At 41.8% G+C, this 24,679-nt stretch overlaps 1 protein-coding gene across 2 annotated transcripts; it reads left to right on the forward strand.

The window, feature by feature from the left end:
* Positions 1 to 281: 281 nt before the first annotated feature.
* On the forward strand, positions 282 to 23,854 carry TDRKH (tudor and KH domain containing). 2 transcript variants are annotated; one of them, XM_043876840.1, is made up of 14 exons: positions 282 to 401; positions 16,511 to 16,647; positions 17,282 to 17,388; positions 18,001 to 18,190; positions 19,086 to 19,225; positions 19,332 to 19,653; positions 20,753 to 20,913; positions 21,091 to 21,263; positions 21,495 to 21,559; positions 21,841 to 21,992; positions 22,220 to 22,321; positions 22,570 to 22,663; positions 22,867 to 22,954; positions 23,133 to 23,854. In XM_043876840.1, exons 2-13 carry the CDS (start codon positions 16,524 to 16,526, stop codon positions 22,917 to 22,919), a joined length of 1,683 nt encoding a protein of 560 aa, XP_043732775.1. In that variant the 5' UTR covers positions 282 to 401; positions 16,511 to 16,523; the 3' UTR covers positions 22,920 to 22,954; positions 23,133 to 23,854. The 2 variants fall into 2 exon arrangements, with proteins under 2 accessions (XP_043732775.1, XP_043732776.1); XM_043876841.1 differs by lacking the exon at positions 16,511 to 16,647 and having other exon boundaries at positions 304 to 401.
* Positions 23,855 to 24,679: the final 825 nt, after the last annotated feature.

The raw sequence follows: 24,679 nt of genomic DNA on the forward strand, positions 1-24,679 counted from the left end.
CCTCTAGGTAATTGGCCTGGAGATGGGCTGGGAGTACTCCTTGAGCCTCTAATTGGCTGTTTAATACTCAGCAGGTGCAATCTCAACGTAGTCGGCTTTCCCTGGAGTCTATTGGCTGACCTGGTGGGCCGGGCTTTGCTTTCCATCCGGGTAATTGGGTACCAGCACGCAGCACAGCGCCGTCGCTCAGGGGCAGTTCCCGCGAGGATTGGTTTCGAGGAGGAGGTTGATTGGCCGGGCTTGCAAGTCGGGCATTGATTGGTGCGGGCCGGCTGCGGGGGCGGGGAAGTGGCGGCTGAAGCGAGGCTGGCGCGCCTTGGAGTGCTACTGCTGGTGAGAGGCGGCTACCGCCTCAGGGGTGAGGTGCGAGGCAAAGTGCGCGACGGCTGACTCCAGGAGCGGTAAAGGCAGGGACCAGGAGCGGAGGTTTGGGGAGTGGGGGAGGCTGAGCCAGGGACACCACCGGCAACAAGAAGGCGGGGAATGTGGGGCTGAGAGAAGAAAGGTGCCCCCGGGCGAGACGAGGTTGTGGGGCCGGGGAGCTAGCTTCTGAGCCTGGCATGGTGAGGCGCTATGTGGGGGCAGCTTTCTCCCATCCCGGGGCTAGTAACTGTTTCCATGAAAGTGCGCTCGTCGCAAGGTAGTCGCAGCGGACCCTTGCACCGTAAGAGAGGGTTTGCCCCAAGCCATTGATTATCAGTTTGCCTCTTATTTCCCAAAGCTTTTTCTTTAATGGTCTTAAGTATTTGTTTTTCCAGTTTCCCTCTTTAGTTTTTAATGCAGATAGAATCGTGGGTTTTGGCTCAAGACTCCTGTGTCACAGGTACTCTTTCCTCAGCTGAGAGAAATGGGTGAAGGCTTTTTTCACTCACTGGTTTAAAAATAAATGTAACAAGAAGGAGAAAGCTTAAAGAAAAATGAAAAAATTGAATGAGCTGCTTCCGTTCAACAAACCGATCACCGTGTTTTAGGTACCTTGTAGGTTCTGGTTGTTAGGAGATACTGGAGTGACATATCAGATCCTGGCTCCCATGGAGTTCACTTTGTGTTTTGAAATGTATATCAGATAGTTGTTAGCAACTGTTTTAATACAAATATCAGGAAATGTCAAAGTTAGCTTTTACTGAAAACCGTTGCCTAACTACATTTCTCAACCTTGAAATGACCCACATGTCTGTTCTTTATCTAGGAGCTATGATCTTAAGTTCTAGTCTCCTCCTCATGTTCAACTTGAAGTAATAAAATCAAACACAAGTTAGCATTTAGTTATGTAGAACTGGCGCAATGCCTGGTAGCTCAGACGGTAAAGCATCTGCCTACAGTGCCGGAGACCAGGGTTCAATCCCTGAGTCAGGAGGATCCCCTGGAGAAGGAAATGGCAACCCGCTCAAGTATTCTTGCCTGGAAGATCTCATGGACTGAGGAGCCTGGTAGGCTTACAGTCCATGGGGTTGTAAAGAGTCAGAAAGGACTGAGCGACTTCACTTGCACTTTCTTTTTTTCACTGTAGAATTATTCTCATTTCCATCATATTTTCCACTTTTAATTTTTAAGAGAAATTTAGCAATGTGAAAGGACATGTAAACAATTATACTTGATTAATATTAATCAAGGAGATATTCTTTGAGATACCAGCTGATATTATAGCACAAACCTCATTTGTAGTATCTGAAGAGATGTTAGTAAAATTTAGGTTTTGTTTCAAGTGGAAGTCACCCAGTAAATTCATCCGTGTCACAGACGTTCATCACCCACACCCCCACCCCCACCAGATCATCAGTATTCTGTCTCAGACACTACCATCTACCAGGTGCTCAAATGAGAAACATGATAGCCGGCTCCTTGGCTCTCCCTCTGACTTTTCCATAAATCAATTGCTGGGTCTTGTGTATTCTTCCTTTGAAAGCTCTCTGAACTGACTGCTTCTCTCCATCTCCATCATTGACACCTGGACTAGCCTCTGAATTGGTCTCCCTACACCGGCTGTTGCTGCCTTCAGTTCATTCTCAAGACAGACATAGCCCTTAATCAATGATTATAAGCAAGCAAGTGCTATGAAGGGATGTTTGGAGTACTGTGGAAACCCATAGCAATAAAACCCAGCTTAGTACAGGGTCATACTAGGGTCATTCTGTCCTCTCTGAGACAGAGAAGAACATTTTGAGGTGTTCTCGAGACCCTTTGGAAAACCTCAAAGTTAATTAGAGGTCAGATGAACTTTATTTAGAATTTGAACTTTGGGAAGTTTGTCAAAAATATCAAAAAGTTTTGAGACTTCTCTGTCAGTGGTTAAGACTGAGCTTCCAGTGCAGGGAGTGCCAGTTCCATCCCTGGTCTGGGAACTAGGATCCCACATGCCACTCCATGTGGCCAAAAAGTTTAAAAAAAAGAAATATATCAAAAAGCTTTAAAACACTTGGTCAAATAGGATTGTACGTGGAACGATTCTTAGTCACGTAACCAAAGTGACAATAAAAGATCTCAAAGGCAAATATAGAAATGTATTTCTGTTCCTCATATCTTCTTTTTCCTGAAAAATTTTTCTTTCCTTGGATACTGCAATGTTTCCCTTATTCTAGTAGCTTTAATTGTGTGTATTAATTAGAATTCCCAGCTCTTAAAACTCTAATTTTTAATGAAAACTAACGTAATTAACTTTTTTATGTTAGCATTCTGTAGATTGGCAAGTTTATATATAGTATGTAAATATTTATATACTATTTATGCTCATAAATAGTACATAAATACTATTTATGGTTTCTAGAAAACATGTGCTTTTTAATAGCAAATGTCTTAGCATGACACCAAACCTATTAAATAGTTCAGATATCTTTAGTTTCTTTGTGAAAGGAAATCTATATTCACTAATGCTACAGTAGTTCATTTTATTTGGTAATTATCTATTTGGTAGACTTTCAGCATTTAACATAATTTAGCAAAATGCTAAAATTTCAAATTACCAAAATGTGGAGAGCATTTTGGATAGACATTCCCAAAACATAATTAGTCCGAAAGAGTTTACCTAAAGACTTTTATTTCATTTACCTCTATTTACTTAAAAGTTTCATCATATCAAGTTATTTTCTTGCCAGCAAATTTCGCAACAGATTTAAGGTCTTGTTTGATTTCTAGTAAATCAGTACAATAAAAATATTATCCATTATGTTAATGATTCTAAAGAGATATATATTATTAATTCAGCAAACTTAAGCTAACTTTAATACCAGCTATTGATTCAATATTGAGTATTTCCCAGCTGTTACCAACAAATTTGGCTTCACCTCTTGGTGGGTGTCAAGCCATAAAATCAAGTCAAAGACTGGGAGAAAAAAGGATTTATTACTTGCAGCAAGTAAGGAGAACACTGCGGATCTGTCCCAAAACAGTGTCTCCTCAAATAGCAAAACTGGTGGGGCTGTGTAAGGGCACATGCATATTCATGAAGGGACTTGGGTGATTGAGAGTCCTAGCTTTAGTTGATTGAAGTCAGGAGAGTCAGGAAAAGACAACATCATCCCTTAGGTGTCAGTTGATCTGGTGGGTCAGTGCTTCAGGCTGATCTTTAAGATGGAAACAGAACCTGGAGTTCTGTTAACAACTGATAATATTATCTTAGCTGTTGTTACTTCTCTTGCCTGATAAGCCATTGTTTTCTGGATTCTTTGTTCTCTTAAAATCATTAGTTACTGTCATGAGACCTGTTCAAGGACAAGCATTGTGGCCAGGCTTAGATCACAAAATGACTTAGGCTAAAAATGGCTTCTCTACTGTCAAGAAAACGTGTCCAGGGACCTCTTATCTATCTGCTTACAAGATCATGTGAAATTTCTTGAGTATTTATATAGGTGTTTTATTTTCTTTAAGCCAATTATATAGAGTTCTTTTACAAATTAATTTTGGCAATACAGCACATCTACCGGAGAAGGCAATGGCAACCCACTCCAGTACTCTTGCCTGGAGAATCCCAGGGATGGAGGAGCCTGGTAGGCTGCCGTCTATGGGGTCGCACAGAGTCGGACACGACTGAAGTGACTTAGCAGCAGCAGCAGCACAGCTACAACACAGATACATAACAGACACCCTATAGTTTTCATTCCAAAATTTCAGCCATGAATCAGGGACAATAATGTTAAACCCATCAGTTACAAACAAATTCAAATTGGATTCAAATTGGGTTTCTGGCAGATGGAACAAATCAGTTACCTTTTTAGATGGCTAAACCCTTTTTACTAATACTTAATGGAGAAGATAGTTAAGACTTTGTCATTGACAAATTCCAAATTACCTACACCCTTCCTGAAATTTGCATTTTATTTTTTAAATTGAAGTGTAATTGATTTACAATGTTAAGTTAGTTGCTGGTATACAGCAAAGTGATTCTGCTATACATATATACACGTGTTAGTTTTCATATTTTCCATTATGGTTTATTACAGGATATTGAATATAGTTCCCTGTGCTATACAGTAGGATGTTGTTTATCTACTTTATATATAGTAGTTTGTATCTGCTAATCCCAAACTCCTAATTTATCCCTTGTCCATTCCCTTTTCCCTTAGGTAACCATAGGTTTGTTTTCCATGTCTGTGAGTCTGTTTCTCCTTTGTAAATAAGTTCATTTGTGTCTTATTTTAGATTCTACATGTAAGTGATATCATATGGTATTTGTCTTTCTGACTTATTTAGCATGATGATTTCTAAATCCATACGTGTTCCTGCAAATTACATTCTTTTTTATGGCTGAGTAATGTTTGTGGTAGAGTAATACTTGTGCCACATCTTCTTTCACTGCTCCTCTGTCAATGGACAAGTAGGCTGTTTCCATGTCGTGGCTACTGTGCATAGCTGCCATGAACATAGAGGTGCATGTATCTTTTTGAATATGATTTTCTCAAATATATGCCCAGGAATGGGATTGCTGGATCATATGGTAGTTCTACTTTTAGTTTTTTAAGGAACCACCATTCTGTTCTCCATAGTGCCTGTATCAATTTACATTCCCACCAACAGTGTAGGCGGGTTCCATTTTCTCTACACCTTCTCTAGCATTTATTGTTTGTAGACTTTGGTAATGGCCATTCTAACCAGTGTGAGATGATACCTCCTAGTAGTTTTGATTTGCATTTCTCTAATAATTAACAGTGTGTTGAGCATCTTTTCATATGTTTTTTGACCATCTGTCTTCTTTGGAGAAATGTCTATTTAGATCTTTTGCCCAGTTTTTGATAGGGTTATTTTGTTTCTTTAATTGAGCTGCATGAGCTGTTTGTGGCATAATCTGAAGTCAGGGAGCCTGATTCCTCCAGCTCTTTTCTTTCTTAGAATTGCTTTGCCTATTCAGGGTCTTTTGTGTTTTCATAAAAATGTAAAAATTTTTTTGCTGTTATTCTGTGAAAAATGGCATTGGTAATTTGACAGGGATTGTATTGAATCTGTAGATTTCTTTGGGTAGTATACTCATTTTGACGATATTGATTTTTCCAATCCAAGAACATGGTATAGCTTTTCATCTGTTTGTCATCTTTGATTTCTTTCATCAGCATTTAATAGTTTTCAGAATACAGGTGTTTTGCCTCCATGTATAGGTTTATTTCTAAGTATTGATATTTTATTCTTTTTGATGATACATGGGGTTGTCTGTTTAATTTCTCTTTCTAATCTTTCATGCTTCAGTCATGTCCAACTCTTTGCGATCCCATGGACTATAGCCCACCAGTCTTCTCTGTCCATGAAATTCTCCAGGCAAGAGTACTTGAGTGGGTTGCCATGCCCTCTTCCAGGGGATCTTCCTGACCCAAGGAAGATCTCTTACATCTGTAGGTGGGTTCTTTACCACTAGCGCCACCTGGGAAGCCCCATTGAAATGCAAGAGTGTATTAATTTTGTATCTTGCAACTTTACCGGGTTCATTGAGCTCTAGTAGTTTTCTGGTAGTATTTTTAGGATTTTCTGTGTATAATATCATGTCATCTGCAAACAGTGACAGTTCTTTTCTTTTCCAATTTGGATTCCTTTTATTTATTCTCTGATGGTCATGGCTAGGACTTCCAGAACTATGTTAAATAAAATTGGCAAGAGCAGACATCCCTTGTCTTGTTCCTGATCTCAGAGGAAACGCTTTCAGCTTTTCACCATTAGTATGATGTTAGCTGTGAGTTTGTCATTCAGTTCAGTTCAGTCGCTCAGTCATGTCCGACTCTTTGAGACCCCATGAATCGCAGCACTCTGGGCCTCCCTGTCCATCACCAACGCCTGGAGTTTACTCAAACTCATGTCCGTCCGGTGATGCCATCCAGCCATCTCATCCTCTGTCGTCCCCTTCTCTTCCTGCCCCCAATCCCTCCCAGCATCAGGGTCTTTTCCAATGAGTCAACTCTTCGCATGAGGTGGCCAAAGTATTGGAGTTTCAGCTTCAGCATCAGTTCTTCCAGTGAACACCCAGGACTGATCTCCTTTAGGATGGGCTGGTTGGATCTCCTTGTAGTCCAAGGAACTCTCAGGAGTCTTCTCCAACACCACAGTTCAAAAGCATCAATTCTTCAGCACTCAGCTTTCTTCATAGTCCAACTCTCACATCCATACATGACCACTGGAAAAACCATAGCCTTGACTAGACGGACCTTTGTTGGCAAAGTAATGTCTCTGCTTTTTAATATGCTGTCTAGGTTGGTCATAACTTTCCTTCCAAAGAGTAAGTGTCTTTTAATTTCATGGCTGCAATCACCATCTGCAGTGATTTTGGAGCCCCCAAAAATAAAGTCTGCCACTGTTTCCCCATCTATTTGCCACAAAGTGATGGGACCAGATGCCATGATCTTAGTTTTCTGAATATTGAGCTTTAAGCCAACTTTTTCACTCTCCTCTTTCACTTTCTTTTTGTGTGTGTGTGTGTGTAATAAAGTTTTATTAAAGTATAAAGGAGATAGAGAAAGCTTCTGACATAGGCATCAGAAGGGGGCAAAAGAGTACCCCTTTGCTAGTGTTAGCAATGGAGTTATATACTCTCCAGTGAATCCAAAGAATGTCTGGAGGTTGCAAAGACCTCACCAGACCCACTCCCATAATTTACATTTTAAAATAACAGAGCTGGCTAGAAGGTTTAATCCAAAGATTGTCCTCAGGCAGGATACATCCTTGTAAAGACCAGACCTACTCCCATAATTTATGTTTTAAGATAACAGAATTAGCCAGAGGGTTTAATCCAAAGACTGTCCTCAGGCAGGATACATTATTGTTATATAATCCTAAGGAATGTAGAGGAAAAAAAGTAAAAAAGTTTGTCCTTTCTTCCTCCTTGAATATCCCAGACCTCTCTCTCCTTGGGGACCCCTAGACTTCTTATCAACCTGCCTAGGAAATGACTCTCTCATTCCCCCCTTTTCTTTTAGGAGAATTATGTTGCCTAGGGAAAAGGGGCGTCGTTTTCATTCCATAACTGCTTCCGAGCTGACAAGGGGCGTTGTCCCTAAATTGGTGAGGCAACATATTCTCCTAATCCTCATAGTGAGGATGTCTGATCCAGGGGCTCCAAGTAATAGTTGGAGGAGGCTGTGGCACTCATAGGAGCTCGGACAACTATTTGTAAACTAAAAGCTTTTAGACGGTTAGAAAACCCCATTATACAGTTACAGATGTAAGGCAAAATAGTCATTAAACCAAGTTAAAATGAAAAGTCACATTATGTCCATCGTTACATCAGTCCATCTTAAGGTTGTTAGGTGTCATCAGTTTAAGAAGAGGCATCACATGCGATTGTTGAAGGTATTTGCAGACTTGGAGAAAGTCCTTTCCTTGAAGTGGAGATGTCCACCATGGGACGCCTTTCACTGATGAAGAGGGGAGTGCTCCACAGACCCAGCAGTTAAACTGATTGTGGAATGCAGCATAGAAGTGAGCCCAGGACAGGAAGGCATTGTCTTGAGGATCAAACAGCAGACTCAGGATTTCTGGAGTCAGCAGAAGTAGGCTGACATAGATTATCAGGCCCATCTTGTCCTAAAGGATCCCGGACGAGCCCCCAAGATGAAAGGTTGTTGCTGAACGATGAGACGCGGGATTCAATCCAGGGCCAGAGACGAGGCTGGATCGCTCAGAGCTTTTGTGTAATAAAGTTTTATTAAAGTATAAAGGAGATAGAGAAAGCTTCTGACATTGGCATCAGAAGGGGGCAAAAGAATACCCCCTCCTCTTTCACTTTCATCAAGAGGCTTTTTAGTTCCTCTTCACTTTCTGCCATAAGGGTGGTGTCATCTGCATATCTGTGGTTATTGATATTTCTCCCAGCAATCTTGATTCCAGCTTGTGCTTATTCCAGCCCAGCGTTTCTCATAATGTACTCTGCATATAAGTTAAATAAGTAGGGTGACAATATACAGCCTGAGTTTTTTTAAATCATAAATTGGTATTGAATTTTTATCAAAAACTTTTTCTGCATCTGTTGAGATGATCATGTGATTTTTATTCTTCTATTTGTTAATGTGGTGTATCACACTGATCAATTTGTAGATATTGAAACATCCTTGCATCTCTGGAATAAATCCCACTTGATTATGGTGTATGTTTTCTTAATGTATTGTAGGATTCACGTGGTTAGTATATGAGAATTTTTACATGTGTGTTCATTAGTGATATTCACCTGTAATTTTCTTTTTTGGTGGTATCTTTGTCTGGCTTTGGCATCAGGTTGATGGTGGTGTCATAGAATGATTTTGGAGTGTTCCTTCCTCTGCAGTGTTTTGGAATAGTTTCAAAAGGATAGGTGTTCACTCTAAATAAATGTTTGATAGAATTTACTTGTGAAGCCATCTGGTCCTGGACTTTTGTTTGTTAAAAGTTTTTAAATCACAGTTTCAGTTTCAGTACTTGTGATTGGTCTGTTCATATTTTCTGTTTTCTTCCTGGTTTTCTTTCCTTTCTTCCAAGAAAGGAGACTGTACCTTTCTAAGAATTTGTCCATTTCTTCTAGGTTGTCCATTTTATTGGTGTATAGTTGCTCGTAGTAGTCTCTTATGATCCTTTGTATTTCTGTGGTATCAGTTTTTCATTTCTAATTTTATTGATTTGCACCCTCTTTTTTCCTTGATGAGTCTGGCTAAAGATTTATCAATTTTACCTTTTCAAAGCACCAGCTTTTAGTTTCATTGATCTTTTTTGTTTTCTTCATCTCTATTTCATTATTTCTGCTCTGACCATTATGACATCTTCTATTAACTTTGGATTTTTTCTTTCCCTAGTTGCTTTAGTTGTAAGGTTAGGTTGTTAGATTTTTTCTTGTCTCTTGAAGTAAGATTGTCTTGCTGTAAACTTCTCTCAGAACTGCTGCTGTGTCCCATGGGTTTTGGATCACTGTTTTCATTTTCATTTTTCTCTAGGTATTTATTTATTTCGTCTTTGATTTCTTCAGTAAACCATTGGTTGTTTAGTAACATATTATTTAGCTTCCGTGTTGTTTGTTTCTTACCTTTTTTTTCCCTTGTAGTTGACTTCTGATCTCATAGTGTTGTGATTGTTGTGATTGGAAAAGATGCTTGATATAATTTGTTTACTGTCATTACTCTCTTTTGTCTAACTTTCTATGTTTGTAGCCTCTGTTCCTCAGCCTGCAGGATTGTAGCTTCTTGCTTCTGTTCTCTGTCCCCTTGTAGGTGAGGTTGGTCCAGGGGCTTCTGCAGGCCTCCTGGAAGGAGAGACTGGTGCCTGCCCACTGGTGGGTGGAGCTGGGTCTTGTCCCTCTGCTAAGCAGGAGTGTGTTTAGAGGTGGCTGTGGGATCAGGACAACTTTAATCAGCCTGTCTACTGATGGGTGGGGCTCTGTTCCCACCTCCTTAGTTTTGTTGTTGTTGTTGTGCTGGGTCTTCCTTGCTGGGTCTTTTGTTGCTGCACACAGGCTGCTCTTTGTTGCAGCACATGAGCTTCTCATTGCAGTGGCTTTTCTTATTGCAGAGTATAGGCTTCAGTAGTTGCGGCATGTGAGCTCAATAGTTGTGGTCCATGGGCTTTTGTTGCTCCACAGCAAATGGAATCTTCTCCGACCAGGGATCCGTGGATCCTGGACCAAGGATCTGCCCATGTGCCTTGCATTAGCAGGTGGATTCCTATCCGCTGTACCACCAGGGAGTCCCTGTTGGTTGGTTGACCTGAGGCATCTTAGCACTGGAACCTGTAAGCTTTTGAGTGGGGCCAGGTCTCAATGCCCAAACGGGGAACTCCTGGAGAGCTCACATTGAATATTCACTGGGGCCTCTGCCACCTGTCCTTGCCCCCACTGTGAGCCACAGCCAACCTCTGTCTCCCCAGGAGAACCTTCAAGACCTCCAAGTAGGTCTGGCCCAGGCTTCCATGGAGTCACTGCCCTAGGTCCCAATACATGTAAAACCTTTTATGTGCTCTCTAAGAGTAGAGTCTGTTTCCCCCCAGTCCTATGGCACTTCTGCACTCAAGCCCCACTGGCCTCAAAACCAAATGCTTTGGGGACTCCTGCTTCTGATGCCAGATCCCCAGGTTGAGGAGCCTGACGCGGGGCTCAGAACTCTCACTCCTGTGGGAGAACCTCTGCAATATAACTATTTTCCAGTTTGTCAGTTGCCTACCCAATGGGTATGGGATTTGATTAAATTGTGGAAATGCCCCTGTGTCTTATTGTGGTTTCTTCTTTGTCTTTGGATGTAGAATATCTTTTTTATTGGTTTAAGTCTTTTTTGTCAATGATTGTTCAACAGTTGTGATTTTGGTGTTTTCATGAGAGGAGGTAAGCTTAAGTCTTTTTACTCCACCATCTTATCTCTTCAATATACGGTAGACTTTTTAATGATAGCCATTTTGCACAGTGTGAGGTAGTACATCATTGTAGTTTTGATTTGCATGAAATTTGTGTTTTTAAAAAATAGTCCGGGGAATTTCCTGGTGGTCTGCACTCCCAGTGCAAGGTTCAATCCCTGGTTCAATTACACAAGCCACACAGTGCAGGAAAAAAACAAAGGGTCCAGATAAGAGCTCCAGGAGATTTGCATCCCAAAGGCATGGGAAGAAAAACAGAAGTTCCTCCTTGGACTACTTTGTTCCTTAAGGGCTAGATTTTTGTTCTTCAGTACTTTCAAGCCTCTTAATAAGTGAGGTTTTGTTGTTGTTTAGTCACTAAGTCATGTCTGACTCCTTGTGAGCCTGGGACTGTAGCCTGCCAGGCTCCTCTGTCCATGGGATTTCCCAGGCAAGAATACTGGAGTGGTTATCATTTCCTTCTCCAGGGGATCTTCCCAACCCCTGGAAGAGAACTTTTATCTCTTTAGTCTCTGGCATTGGCAGGCAGGTTCTTTACCACTGGCACCACCTGTGAGGTTTGTATTATTTCTAGAGGCCACACTCTGGTCCTATAAAGACTAGATTTTAAAAAACAAGTGATAGGGGAAGCACACTGACTGAAAACTGCCCACCCTAGCCAGGCACCATAGTAACTATTTGCCTGAGTTATTTTATGACAGGAGTTCCAGGTAAGGAACACGGAACTCATAAGCCACCACTAACCGGAAGAGTTCAGGAAAGAACAAAAGGAGACACCATGTGTCCAACCACCATCCATAATCCTTCTCGTTGGCATCCATCTTGGCTGAGCAATGCGTGTGCCACCAGGAAGGACTCTTGAGTCAGGATGATTGGCCAAAGACAACCTGGAAACTAATCCCATTACCATGAAACCTGAGACTATGAGCCATGTGGCAGAGCTGTTTTCCTGGATTCCCCTTACCCTTCAGCTCTCTGCCCAGGAGCCCTTTCCAGTAATATTTCTTGCTTGGTTAGCACATGTGTCTACTCGGACAGTTCATTTCCAAGTGTCAGACAGGAACCCATTTTTGGGCCCTGGAAGGGGTCCCCCTTCCTGCAACACAAGGACAGTGATTTTTAATTCCTCATAAAACTGAGTAGCCACCTCAGTGCAAGGACTGACATATGCATTGACCAATGCTGGAATTTTATGTTCCCTCATTTAGCTTGGGGGACAGAGACCCCACCTCTCCCCAGTAAAATTTCTGTCAGGTTCTAAATATCAGCTATGATCAGTATAGTCAGGCCAGTGGTCACCCATCTTGGCAATCCATTTACAAACACTTTTAAGGATTCTTCCTGGGTTTAAGAAAGTATTTAGCTATGGTCTACAGCCTCAGGTGTCCCATTTCTTTTTCTTTTAACTGAAGTATAGTTGATTTACGGTACTGTGCCAGTCTCTGCTATATAGCGAGTGACTCAGTTTTACACATATATTTCTTTTTTTAAATACTCTTTTCCATTATGGTTTCCTGCGCTGTATATAGTAGGACCTTGTTGTTTGTCCATTCTAAATGTTGGCATCTACCAACAGCAGATTCCCAGCTGGTCCCTCCTCTCCCTCCCCTTTGGCAACCACAAGTCTGATCTCTGTGTCTGTGAGTCTGTTTCTGTTTGTATAGGTTCATTTGTGCTGTGTTTTAGTTTCTACATATAAGTATGATATTTGTCTTTCTCTTTCTCACTTCACTTGGTATGATAATCTCTAATTGCATTCATGTTGCTGCAAGTGACATTATTTTGTAGTTCTTTATGGCTAAGTAGTATTCCATTGTGTATATGTATGTCTCATCTTCTTTATCCATTCATCTGTCAGTGAACATCTAGGTTATTTCCATGTCTTGGCTTCTGTGAATAATGCTGCTGTGAACAGAGGGGTGCATGTATCTTTTTGAATTATAGTTTTGTCTGGGTGTATGCCCAGAAATGGGATTGCTGGATCGTATGATAACTCTGGTTTTCTGAGGAACCTCCATACTGTTTTCCATAGTGGCTATACCAACTTGCATTCCTCAGGTGGTCCCATTTCTAAAGGTAACCATTTAATAGTGTCTCCGGAGTGGAAAGGCAAGTCAGAAGATTATTAGAATGAGTATTCAAAGATAGAGGGGAGCAGTTTTTAGGTACCTATCATTAGTCTTTCATTAGCCTTCTACAACAAATCTTTAAATGAGGCTATTTTGAAATTTTGAAGTCTTTTGAGGCTTCTATATATCAGTTAAAATAGGTACAATAGTTTAAGATGAGAGCTGTCTAAAATTTTAACTTGGAAGTTTTTTAATTCACAGGATCCAAAGCTTTAAAAAGCTAGCCCTGTACAAATATTTCTCCCTGCTAACCTAATTTTTAAAAGAGAAAAATTCTTTCCACTATTTCTAGTAGACCCTGCAGGCAGAGTTTTCAGGAGACTGCCAGCTTTTAACTGCATTCAGAAAATCAGTTTTGGAATGCCAAAAAGAGAACCCAGTCTTGGCCATTTCAGGGTGGGGTTTCCTCTAATTTTTAGTTAAGTATTTGCGAGCATACATAAACCCAGCTGGTATTCCTGTAGGTGGCTGTCTGTCTGCACGGGAGTTTGGCCTTCGAGGCACAATTTCCCATTATTAACTTGGCAGCCTAATTCAGATATGAGATACAGTCTGAGCAACATTATAAGGGCAGTATAGTGAATCGAATGTGTGCTGCTTCTGAGTCTAGCTCCCCAAGAATGTTATGCTTTATGGTTCAGGCAGGTATTTTCTGCCAGTGGGATGGTTTGGTCAATGCGTGGTGCAGATACACAGTGCACAGTGGAGAGGAGAGAGAAGGCCAAAGGGCAGAGGAAATTTTTTTTTTTTTAATGTTTAAATTATCCTCGACTTGCCTTAGAATATGAATTTTTATTTCATCACACGTAATTTGTTAAAGTTAAAAGCAGAATGGTTGTAAGTGTATTGATGGGCTAAGGAGTAAGTCTGTGAAGACAGAAGTGACGTGTGACAGAGCAGGGATACTTAAGAAAGCACATCCTGTTCCCCTAGTAGAAGTAGTGTTAGAATATAAGGCTGTGGAGATGATAGGCAGAGATTAGGTTATAAAGAACCTTTCATACCACTGAGCTTACGTGTAGGCAAGAGAGTTGCTGAAGAATAAGAGGAAGTGTGTTCATTCAAAGATTATTATTGACCAAATGCTTATTAAGTGGCTACTATATGCTAAGGGGCTTCCCTGGTGGCTCAGACAGTAAAGCCCTGTCTGCAATGCAGGAGACCCGGGTTCAATCCCTGGGTTGGGAAGATCCCCTGGAGAAGGAAATGGCAGCCCACTCCAGTATTCTTGCCTGGAAAATCGCATGGACAGCGGAGCCTGGTAGGCTACCTTCCACGGGGTCGCAAAGAGTCGGACATGGCTGAGCAACTTCACTTTCACTTTCATGTGCTAAGTACTGAGGAAAAAAATTTTTTAAATTCCTGCCTCTGGGGAGTTAACTTTCCAATGGGGAAACAATCAAAATGAACACCTTGCAGGTCATTATAATGACTGGGTTTTAATCATAGTGAAATGGAAAACCGTGGAAGGATTTGAGCAGATGAATAACACTTTCACTTACTCCAGCTGTTGTATTGGGAATAAATTGTACGATGATAAAAAGCAGGGAGGTAATTAAGCTTTTTAATAATCTAGACAAGAGATAATGGTGGTTTTGAGCAGATGTTGGTCATAGCAATGGAGAGGTTAAAAAGTAGTCAGGTTCTGGATAATCAATGTAAAACAAATAAGATTTGCTTCCAGGATAGATGTGCTGTTTGAGGGGAAGAAGAGTAAGATTTTTAGCCTGAGGAACTGGAGAGAATGGAGTTGCCACTAACTGATAGGGCAAAGAAGAAAGGAGTGAGATCTGGAGTGCTTAGCAAGCTTGGCATTTGCTAAGTTTGAGATACCTATTAAACATCAAATGGAGATATTTCATAAGGAGTTGGATGTACAAACCTGGAGTTCAGGAGAACAGTCCTCACTTGATCTATGAATTTGGGAGTTAAACATCAGCAAATAGATGGGGCTTAAAGCCAAGACAGAATGATTCTTGAATAAAGAGGGCAAAGGACAGAGCCCTGGGTCACTCCAGTGTTTAGAGGTTAAAAAATGGAGCAAGAACCAACGAAGTAGGCTGATGGAGCAGCCAGAGAGGGAGAAGAAAGACCAGGAAACAGTACTGTGAAGCCAAGTGAAGAAAGTGTCAGAGAAGAGGGAGTCACCAGCTGTGCCAGACTCTGGTGGTGGGGGAGGTAGAGGGAGGACTGAGACTTGGTCACTGGATTTAGCAAATCCAAATCCCTGGTGACCTCTGGAGCAGCAGGAGTGAACTCAAGAAGAGAAATCTATCACAGAAGCATTGATACTGAGTTTTCTTGTAAAAGGAAGAAAAGAAATGAGTAGTATTTAGAGGAATAAGTGGAATTGAGAAAGAATTTTAAGAAAGAAATAATAGCGTGTTTGTCTGCTCCTGGAAAGATTCGGTAGAGAGGAAAAGATTGATGATGCAAGATAAGGAAGGAGAGCAACACTTATATGAAAGACTCAGTGCTAGAGCCAAGATAGTTCATCCATGACCACAGGAAGGAAGATAAAATATTGAGGAGGTGGAGGTGGATGGATCAGTTTGGAAGTTAGTGAATATTTTCTCCAAATGCTTTACTTTCTCAGTGAGATAGGAAGCAGACATCAGTTGAGAGGGAGAATGAGGAAGGAAGCACTAGAGGTTGGAGAAGAGATGGTATAAAATAATTGGGAGGATAAGAAAGTATTGATACATGAAATAAAGAAATAGAATAAGGGATATATTGAGATATGCTTGGTAAGAAAATGAAGATACAGTCAAAGACTAATAGCAAGAAGACCGTTAGAGTGGTCTAAATGAGATTTGATGAGCAATCAGTTCAGGTACAGTGTCAGGGTCATTAGCATATAGATAGTAGTTCATGCTTCAAGTATGGATAAAATTGCCCAAAGAGAGCAGAGTGACAATAGCAATGGATAGAGGCCACTGGAAGTCAAGCTCAAAACTCAGAAAACTCCTCTAGATAAATAGAAACCATGGGAAAGAGAGAACAGAGGTGAGATTAGATAAGGCTTATATATGCCATCTAGGTTAATTACCTGGAAAGTTTTAGTTTTGATGAAGGAGCAAGAGAGAATCCCCTTTCACTGTTAGTTGAGGAGTAAATAGAAATAAGGAGTACAGAGAATAAATAGATCACACTTCCAAGAAAGAGAAATAGAAGTAGCAAAACCTAAACCTGGGCCTGGAATGCCATTCCTTTCAGAGACAACAGCATCTGGAAAGGCCAGGAGGCATAGAAGTGCACATGTAAGGAATTTTAAATAGTTTGATATGAAATGTAAATTTTTTAAAATATTTGATTCAGTTAATTTCTTGTTCCTTTGTCTTTTAAAGCTGATCAATAGATAGTTCTCTTTGCAGGGGTTGAGAAGGGAGTAGTACTCCTCTATTTAGTCATACGTGTATGTGTCCCTCAGCTAACTTTCTGAAAAAATACCCTGTAGCCTTTCACATGAAGTACACCTTGAGACTGTTCAAGCTCTTGAAATGGGAAACTAGGCTGTAGTATTCTTTGTAATATTGTAATGTGTTCCATTCTCTCTGACATAAAAGTTGTATGAAAGCTCCTTTCTCTTCATTTGCTTATTTCAGGAGACGGCCCAAAATGTCCACTGAACGGACTTCTTGGACAAGTTTGTCCACTATTCAAAAAATAGCACTGGGCCTTGGGATCCCTGCCAGTGCAACAATTGCCTATATCCTATACCGCAGATATAGGGAAAGCAGAGGTATGTGAATCCATGGCTGTACATACCGAAATGGTTAGACTATGTTCTGGCATTGTTAACTTGAAACTTCTTTCAAGTTATCATTTGTTGGGATGTAATTAATTCTCTGTGAGGGACCTTTGAAACAAAGTTTTTCTTTTCTATGTTAATGTGAAGCTAGTCTGTGAAATGAAGCGTCATTTTATAATTCTGTTGATTTGTTCCCTTCAGCAACGTCAGCACTGTAAGGGATTCTGCTAACTGTTGAGTCCAGTTTCCCCACAGGCTGGACCTAGAGAGTAGGACTTACAAAAATGATTTGTGTATAAACAAGGGAAGTTCTGAGCCTAGTGGACTCCTCAGGCAACTTCTGGCCTTCATTCTTCTCCAGGAGTCATGTCTTGGGAGAAGTAGTTTGCCCAGAATCCAATGGCTTTTCCCATTTTAGCATTTGAAAACAGTATCCCAGAGAGAATGCCCATCTTCTGGTCTTTCAGGACCTTTTAGTTCCCACTCAGATGCTGCTTCTCCTTCTCTTTATGATTGAAATCCTCAATTTATCTTTTACATCAGTGTCTCTTTGACAGCTTTGATTCAGGGGAGGGGAAGTAATAGCTTTGGGTATTGTCTAAGTCTGATCTGATGATCTGTGCAGAAGAACGGCTGACATTTGTTGGGGAAGATGACATCGAGATAGAGATGCGAGTGCCCCAGGAGGCTGTAAAGCTCATCATTGGCCGGCAAGGAGCCAATATTAAACAAGTGAGTGTGTGAGCGGCAGCAGCTTTCCCAGGGACTGATTTCTGCTGTCCATCCTCTGTCCCCATTCTGTAAAACCCACTTACACTATGTATATTTTAAACAAACAACATCAACAACAAAAATAGGAAGTTTCTAGCTGCTGTTTTCCTTCCAGAGATGAGTACTTCGACTTCTTATAGAATGGGTGACTTAGCTTGAAATGGGGATTTTTAATTGGATGGTTCTCATCCTGGTATAGTTCGAATCATTCCTTTCTGCAATGGAATTATGAACTCATTAATTGGCAGTAATAAATTAATTGCTCCCTGATTGTTTTTACCATCTTCCATTATTCAGTTGGAATGTCAAGGAAGCAAAATAATTGATTCTTTAATCCAAATTTGGGGAAAGACCAGTCTAAACACAGAGAAGCTGTTTTGGATTAACTGCTGTTTAGGGTTACCTTTGTCTCTCCTCCCATAAGTACATATAATTGAAGACTGCTTATGGCACCCGATTTCACTGATTGCTGTGTCCAGTTCATCCACCTCCAGGGTTAGGTTTAGAGTACCCTTAGCTGACCCAGATGAGAGCTCTTCCAGAACATACTGCCACGTATCTTTTTCTCTGCAGCTAAGAAAGAAGACAGGTGCTCGGATCGATGTGGACACGGAGGATATAGGAGATGAGCGGGTGCTGCTTATCAGTGGTTTTCCTGTTCAGGTGTGCAAGGCCAAAGCAGCGATTCATCAGATCCTGACAGAGAACACCCCAGTGTCTGAGCAGCTCTCGGTTCCCCAGAGATCTGTGGGCAGGATAATAGGTACCCCTGGACAGCTTTCTCTGCTGTCTCCTTTTTGTTTCCCCTTGCCTTTCTTTCACACCTTCCGGAGGGTTTTTCATGGCTTACTTCCCCTTCACCTTGCTGAGGAAAAAAAGACAGGGAAATTGAGACCAGAGCTTTACTTTTTTATAGAACTAGTGGTAGAGCAAAACTCAGCACCTCAAGAAGTTGTAAGAGAACTTCCCTGGTGGTTCAGTGGTTGAGAATTTGCCTTCCAGTGCAGGGAACATGGGTTCGATCCCTGGTCAGGGAACTAAGATCCCACAAGCCTCAGGGAAGCTAAGCCTGTGTGCCACAACTGGAGGGATGCCTACATGCTACAGCTAAGACCCAACACAGCCAAAAATAAATAATAAAAGTTTTTTAAAGTATGATCTGAACCTTACAAATAGGTTCCACAAGGGTTCAGGTAAATGTATTTACCTCATATTAGACTTTTAAAGGGAAGCTAAGGATGCTGATTTTATCCTAAATCTCTCAAGACCATGCTCTAGAAAGGACCTTTTATGCCTTCACCTAGAGCATTCCTCATGCTGCTGTGAGAGGCAGAGAAGTGTCCTGTCCTTGGTCCAGTGGTTTCATGTAGGATATCTTCTAATAAAGTGAGGCTGTGAAGTCTGCTCAGTGGCCAGAAGATGAAAGTGACATGACCACATTAACTTAGCCAGTGTGTAGAATTTAAATAAAATGGATAGAGCAAATAATCAAGTACCCCCCTTATTATAGTAAGGATTTCAGTAGCTTCTGTTTTCCATTCACTATCCTGTTTAGTTTGAAAACGAGCCCTGACTCTCCCCTCGTAGTGTATACAAGATAGTGGCATCACTAGTAGTAGCAGAGGAAAGGACAGTGTTTCACGTATTATTCAATACAGGGCGAGGCGGCGAGACAATTCGTTCTATCTGTAAGGCCTCAGGAGCCAAAATCACCTGTGACAAAGAATCAGAAGGAACATTGCTACTATCAAGACTTATAAAAATCTCAGGAACGCAGAAGGAAGTGGCAGCAGCTAAGGCAAGTAGCTAACCTGAATTGTATCTGAGAGTGAGAAGAACCCTTCACTCCATCCTGGGTCAGTATCTGACCATGTAGATACCATCCCTTCTCTTATTTTCCACAGCATTTGATACTCGAGAAAGTTTCAGAAGATGAAGAACTTAGGAAGAGAATTGCTCATTCTGCAGAAACCAGAGTTCCACGGAAGCAGCCAATCAGCGTAAGAAGAGAGGATGTGACAGAGCCAGGTGGAGCCAGAGAGCCAGCTTTATGGAAAAACACTGGCGCTAGCTTAAAACAGGCTGCACCTCTGGCAGTTCCTCCCCACAAAGGAGATGGCGACGTGGCTGTTGTAGGACCAGAAGAGGGTTCCTGGGAGAAACCTAATGATGACAGCTTTCAGAGGTCTGGTGTCCAGACCAGTCCAGAGATGTCCATGTTTGAAAGTATGTAACAAAGGGGGAACCCCTTAGCCATATGAAAGATAGAAATACTGGCTATGTGTGTATGCTCAGTTGTGTCCAACTGTTTGCAACCCCATGGACTGTTGCCTGCCAGTCTCCTCTGTTCATGGGATTTCCCCAGAAGAATACTTTAACAGGTTGCCATTTCCTTCTCCAGGGTATCTTCCCAACCCAGGGATCGAGCCCTCTGCCAATCCTGCATTGGCAGGTGGGTTCGTTATCACTGCTACCTGGGAAGCCAGAAATACTGGCTTAGATATCCCAGAATAAGGAAACAATAAAAAAAAAATTTCTGTTTTCTTGACTACATTTACAGTTCTTTAATTACAGATGGGACTTTCTGGTAATATTTTCTTTGGGTTAATACTGAACACCAATTTTTTTTCTGAATACAAACCAGCTAATAATTAGAGAACAATATAGAAATATGCTCGTTCACAGGAAATTGGTCTGTAAGTAATACATCAAATAATTGAATTATATGATATTCTTTCTTCAAAAATATACAAATAAGTAAAATACTTTTGAGTCCAATATTTTTTCCTGTCTCATTACTGTTCTTAAAAATCTTCACCATTCAAGAAGAATGAAAAGGCTGTGGGCTTTTTCTTCTATGCATAAGCACTGGGATGGGCAGGGAAGACCACAGTCCTTAAGAGGTTCATAGACGTGTCCGGGGTCTGTAATGAGTCGGTGGTGGAATACAATCTGGAGCAGGCCCACATCTGTCCACATATCTTCTCCCTGGTCCTGCTGTAGCTAGCATATGGGCATTTCCCTTCATTTTAATTGGTGCTGAGTTGAATACATGGCAGATGACAAAGAATGTGAATGAACTCTAGTTATTCAATTACATAGAAAGGAAGAGAACATAGCTTATCGTACCTTTCCTTCAGGATTTTCTTGTATGATTCATCCACTTGTCCCTCCAGCCATTTTTAAATGGTATTAGCCACTTGGTATTTGTACCTGTCACCTCACCGATGTAGTCTTCCCATTTCAACCGGAGATGATTCTGATAATGGTCATCATATTAGATAACAATGATTCTGTAGCTTAACTTGCTTATGCCTGTGGTTAGTTCCCAGTCCGGACTTCAGTTTCCATGCTGATGAATTCCTAGAAGTCTATGTCTCTGCCTCTGAACATCCTAACCACTTCTGGATCCAAATCATTGGCTCCCGCAGCCTGCAACTGGATAAGCTTGTCAGTGAGATGACCCAGCACTACGAAAATAGTCTGGTGAGTCGCTGCGGGGACAGGGCTGGGGTCCGATGAAGGGGGACATATCCTTTTCACTGTGATGTGTTCTCTTCCCCTTCCTGTGGAGCAGTGGCTTGTTCTTCCTTCTGGTGTCCAATCTCTTAGCCCCTCCCTTCCTAACTCTGCCGTCTCCTGACTCCTCACTTCCTTGTGTAGCCTGAAGACTTGACTGTACACTCAGGAGACATCGTCGCTGCACCTTTACCGACAAATGGTTCCTGGTATCGCGCCCGGGTCCTCGGCACCTTGGAGAATGGGAACCTGGACCTTTACTTTGTTGACTTTGGAGATAATGGAGATTGCCCACTGAAGGATCTCAGGGTGCTCAGGTCAGTGTGGCATCAGGCTGGAGTCTCATCCGTTGACTCAGTCCTGGCCATAGCATGGTGAGCTGTTGACACTTCTCACTGGGGAGGGGGTGGGGGTAGGGTTGGAAGATAACCTCTTTACAGAGTTCAGTTAATTATCTTCTGCTGGGTTAACTGGTGCTGTCTAGAAGCAAGGAATATAAGAAGGCCCTCCTAGCACTAGGATTCTAATTTCAGTTTCTTTCACTTTAGGAGTGATTTTCTAAGCCTTCCGTTTCAAGCAATAGAGTGTAGTCTGGCACGGATTGCCCCCTCAGGTAAATTGGTCCTATTAACTATTGACTCTGCGTCCAAATAGAATAACTTTCATAGGGCATGTGGTGGGGATTCTCACATTCCCAGGCTTTTTGAGTTCTGGGGGCTCAGGCGCCTTTTCATCACCAGTGCCAGACAGCAACAGCCAGAAACCTGCCTGGCAGTCAGACACAGGTACCTTCTGAAGTAGACAGAGGTAGTTCCAGCTTCCCTCCAGGACATAATCCCACTCCTGTCAGCACTGACCCCTTCTTAGGCTCTGTCTACAATTTTTTTTAACCAGGTGAACAATGGGAAGAGGAAGCTTTGGATGAGTTTGACAGACTCACTCACTGTGCTGACTGGAAGCCCCTGGTGGCCAAGATCTCTAGCTATGTCCAGTCTGGGATCTCAACTTGGCCCAAGATCTATTTATATGATACCAGCGACGGGAAGGTAAGACTGAGGTTCACTCGTTGCTCACTGTCTCTTCAGTATATTTATAGGCTCATCTTCTTTTCCTTTCCCAGAAATCCTTATTTGATGATAGTCCTGCCTCGTAAGATCCTGCTTAACTGAACCACCAAAGGAATTTTTTAAAGTATCAATCCCAGCTCTTCTGCCCTTCCTTTGATTTGCCCTTCTTTGAACACCAAGAAGCCTTATTTTTTTTTTTTTCTCAGAAACTTGATATTGGGCTAGAATTAGTTCGTAAAGGATATGCAATCGAGCTTTCAGAAGATGTGGAAAAAAGCCAAGCTGCCCCAATGATGTTGGACGACCTCGTAAGTGAGCCTTTACCGTCATGGGGTGCTGCTCTGGGACCAACCTTGTGCCTCAAGACAGGGGGCTTCTAGTCAGGCATGCAATTTGTAGAGCACGCTTAAGGACTCTGAGTTGCTCCACTAGTTGATCAAGGGAAGCACTGTGTCCCTCAGCAGCCACACCAGACTCTTGAGCAAAATGATGCAGTGGCTTCTCCTTTCCCACCAGCCAAACACATTCTTCCTTTTTCTCCTGTTTATGCCCTCAGGCCACAGAAACAGATGTCTCACTGAGCATGCTCACTGAGACCAAGAAGAGCCCTGGAGAGATAGCAAACACCCTGTCCTGCCTCAGTTTATCAGGTACAACAGCATTTGCTCCCTTGAGCATCTCTGGAAGTTACCAATTCTTAGTCAGCCTCTCCGAACTAGGGAAGTTGTGTCAGGATTTATCTCCTAACCAGAGTGGTCATTGAACACCAAAAAGCCTATTTTTTTCTCTGATCCTCAATGGCAGTGCCTGCCACAGTAGGGCAGTATCTAACTTTATCCTCATGTCTGAATAGAAGCTGCTTCTATGTCTGGTGATGATAATCTTGAAGATGACTACTTACTCTGAAGTCACCTTCAGTTGCCTCGGCCATCTACTTTGCTGTGAGTAGAACTGTCCTCTATCTGTAGCAAGCAGAGAGTAATGAGGGTGACCACAGGGCCTTGCCTCTTCCCTGTAGCCCATCATATTACTACTTCTCTGCAGCTGCCTTCCTGCAGTTTTACTTTCAGTTTGAGCCCTTTCAAGGTTTTTGTGTCTCTGTGTGTGTGTCTTTGGCAGGTTTGGCGTAAGACTTGGTGCCTGGAGAAGAGCCTGTAATAGAGATCTATGCAGTTCTTCCTTCGTTATATACATGACCTGGCTTGCTGTGAACCAAGTGCATTTTCTTCTTCCACTGGACTGCCAGAGGGCATGTGGGGTGGGGGGAGACAGACACATGCCCCCACTCCACCACCGCCCCTGCGCCCTGTGCAGTGTGAGGACTGCCGCACGGCGCTCAGACTCTCGGGATCCAGCTTGTTCCCCTCTGCCAGTCATGATGCGCAGATGTTAAGCAATGTCCTCCTTGAGGCTGGGAAACAGCCAGGGTTTGGTTATTGGAAGTGATGATTCTGCAGACTGACTCACCGCATCAGGTTGACTCTGGTTAAGGGGAAATCTTTTGAGTGGTAAACTCAAAGATTACAGTTAAGTCAGACAGCAAAGGCAAAAATCAGCATAATTATATTAAAAGCCTCAGGAAGTAAGAAGAGAATACTGCTTCCCAGCCTCAACTGCTGATGTGTTGCTGGAGACAAGAGTTTTGTAACAGTGCTCTGGCTATTTCCCAGTAAACTTTGGTTAAAATACAAGTAGACAAGGAGAAAGGTAACTCAGGAAATATTGCTATATTGCTGGTATAGTATCTATATCAATATATGTATACACAGAGCCACAGAGAACTTGTAGAGCTGTTTAGATCACTTGGGGTGTTCTTTGCTAAATAAAGTTCTTAAGAAAGTTATCTAAAACTAAGTGCTGGTTGAATCACAGTGTGGAAACAAGCCTATGGGTACCTTCTGTACTGAAATCTGGTAAAATTGCCAAACAGCTCACACCACCTATGAAACAGCTGTCCCTCTCATGTGCAGATCATATTCTTTCCTTAAAGCGACTTCAGGATTAATTATTCACTAACACTTCACCTAAAAGAGGTAGATTAGAATTATCGAAACCTGGGTTCTAGGACTCATCTTTGCTGTGAACTTACAGAGCCTGTTTCCTTACATAGCATCTCTCCATTTCTGACAGTATTGTAAGGATCCAGTGAGAACTGTGAAGGTGTTTGAAAGTGGGCGGGAGAATAACAGTAAATTAACTTTTTTTTTTAAGATCAGCAAGGTAAAGTAGAAGACTTAAAACTAGTATATAAGACACTGATATGTGGGACTTTTTAATCTAGGAGTTAATGAAGTCTACCCGTATACTACATGGCAACTATATTTTCCCAGAAACACAATTTTCAAATTTTATTGTCTTAGAAAAACCTCGGTACCAATTAGCAGAAAGACTTCAGTGAAGGAGCATCTCTGGGTAGCTTGGGTAGTCCCACAGGAATCAATGAAAGCGTGCCGTTGATTTGATATTTCAGACCTTGGCTGCACTTGCTCACTGAAGCAGGCTCGGCCCTGGAATTGGAGCTACTGTACGACAGGATCATGGGGCTAGTCAGTCCCCAGTTTCCTCAGCCTTTACTCTTTTTTTAAAATTTTATTTCATCGAAGTATAGTTGATTTACAGTGTTGTGACAATCTCTGCTGTACCACAAAGTAACTCAGTTATACACA

The sequence above is a fragment of the Cervus elaphus genome, chromosome 20 (genome assembly GCF_910594005.1).
Source record: "Cervus elaphus chromosome 20, mCerEla1.1, whole genome shotgun sequence".
Taxonomy (NCBI): Eukaryota; Metazoa; Chordata; class Mammalia; order Artiodactyla; family Cervidae; genus Cervus; species Cervus elaphus.

Excerpts from the sequence above, each read along its gene's own strand:
- TDRKH (XM_043876840.1), top strand. The coding sequence starts at position 16,524 with ATGTCCACTGAACGGACTTCTTGGACAAGTTTGTCCACTATTCAAAAA. Across the intron at positions 17,389-18,000 it reads AAGGAGCCAATATTAAACAA|CTAAGAAAGAAGACAGGTGC; the intron begins GTGAGTGTGTGA and ends TTTTCTCTGCAG. Across the intron at positions 21,993-22,219 it reads ATGATACCAGCGACGGGAAG|AAACTTGATATTGGGCTAGA; the intron begins GTAAGACTGAGG and ends TTTTTTTCTCAG.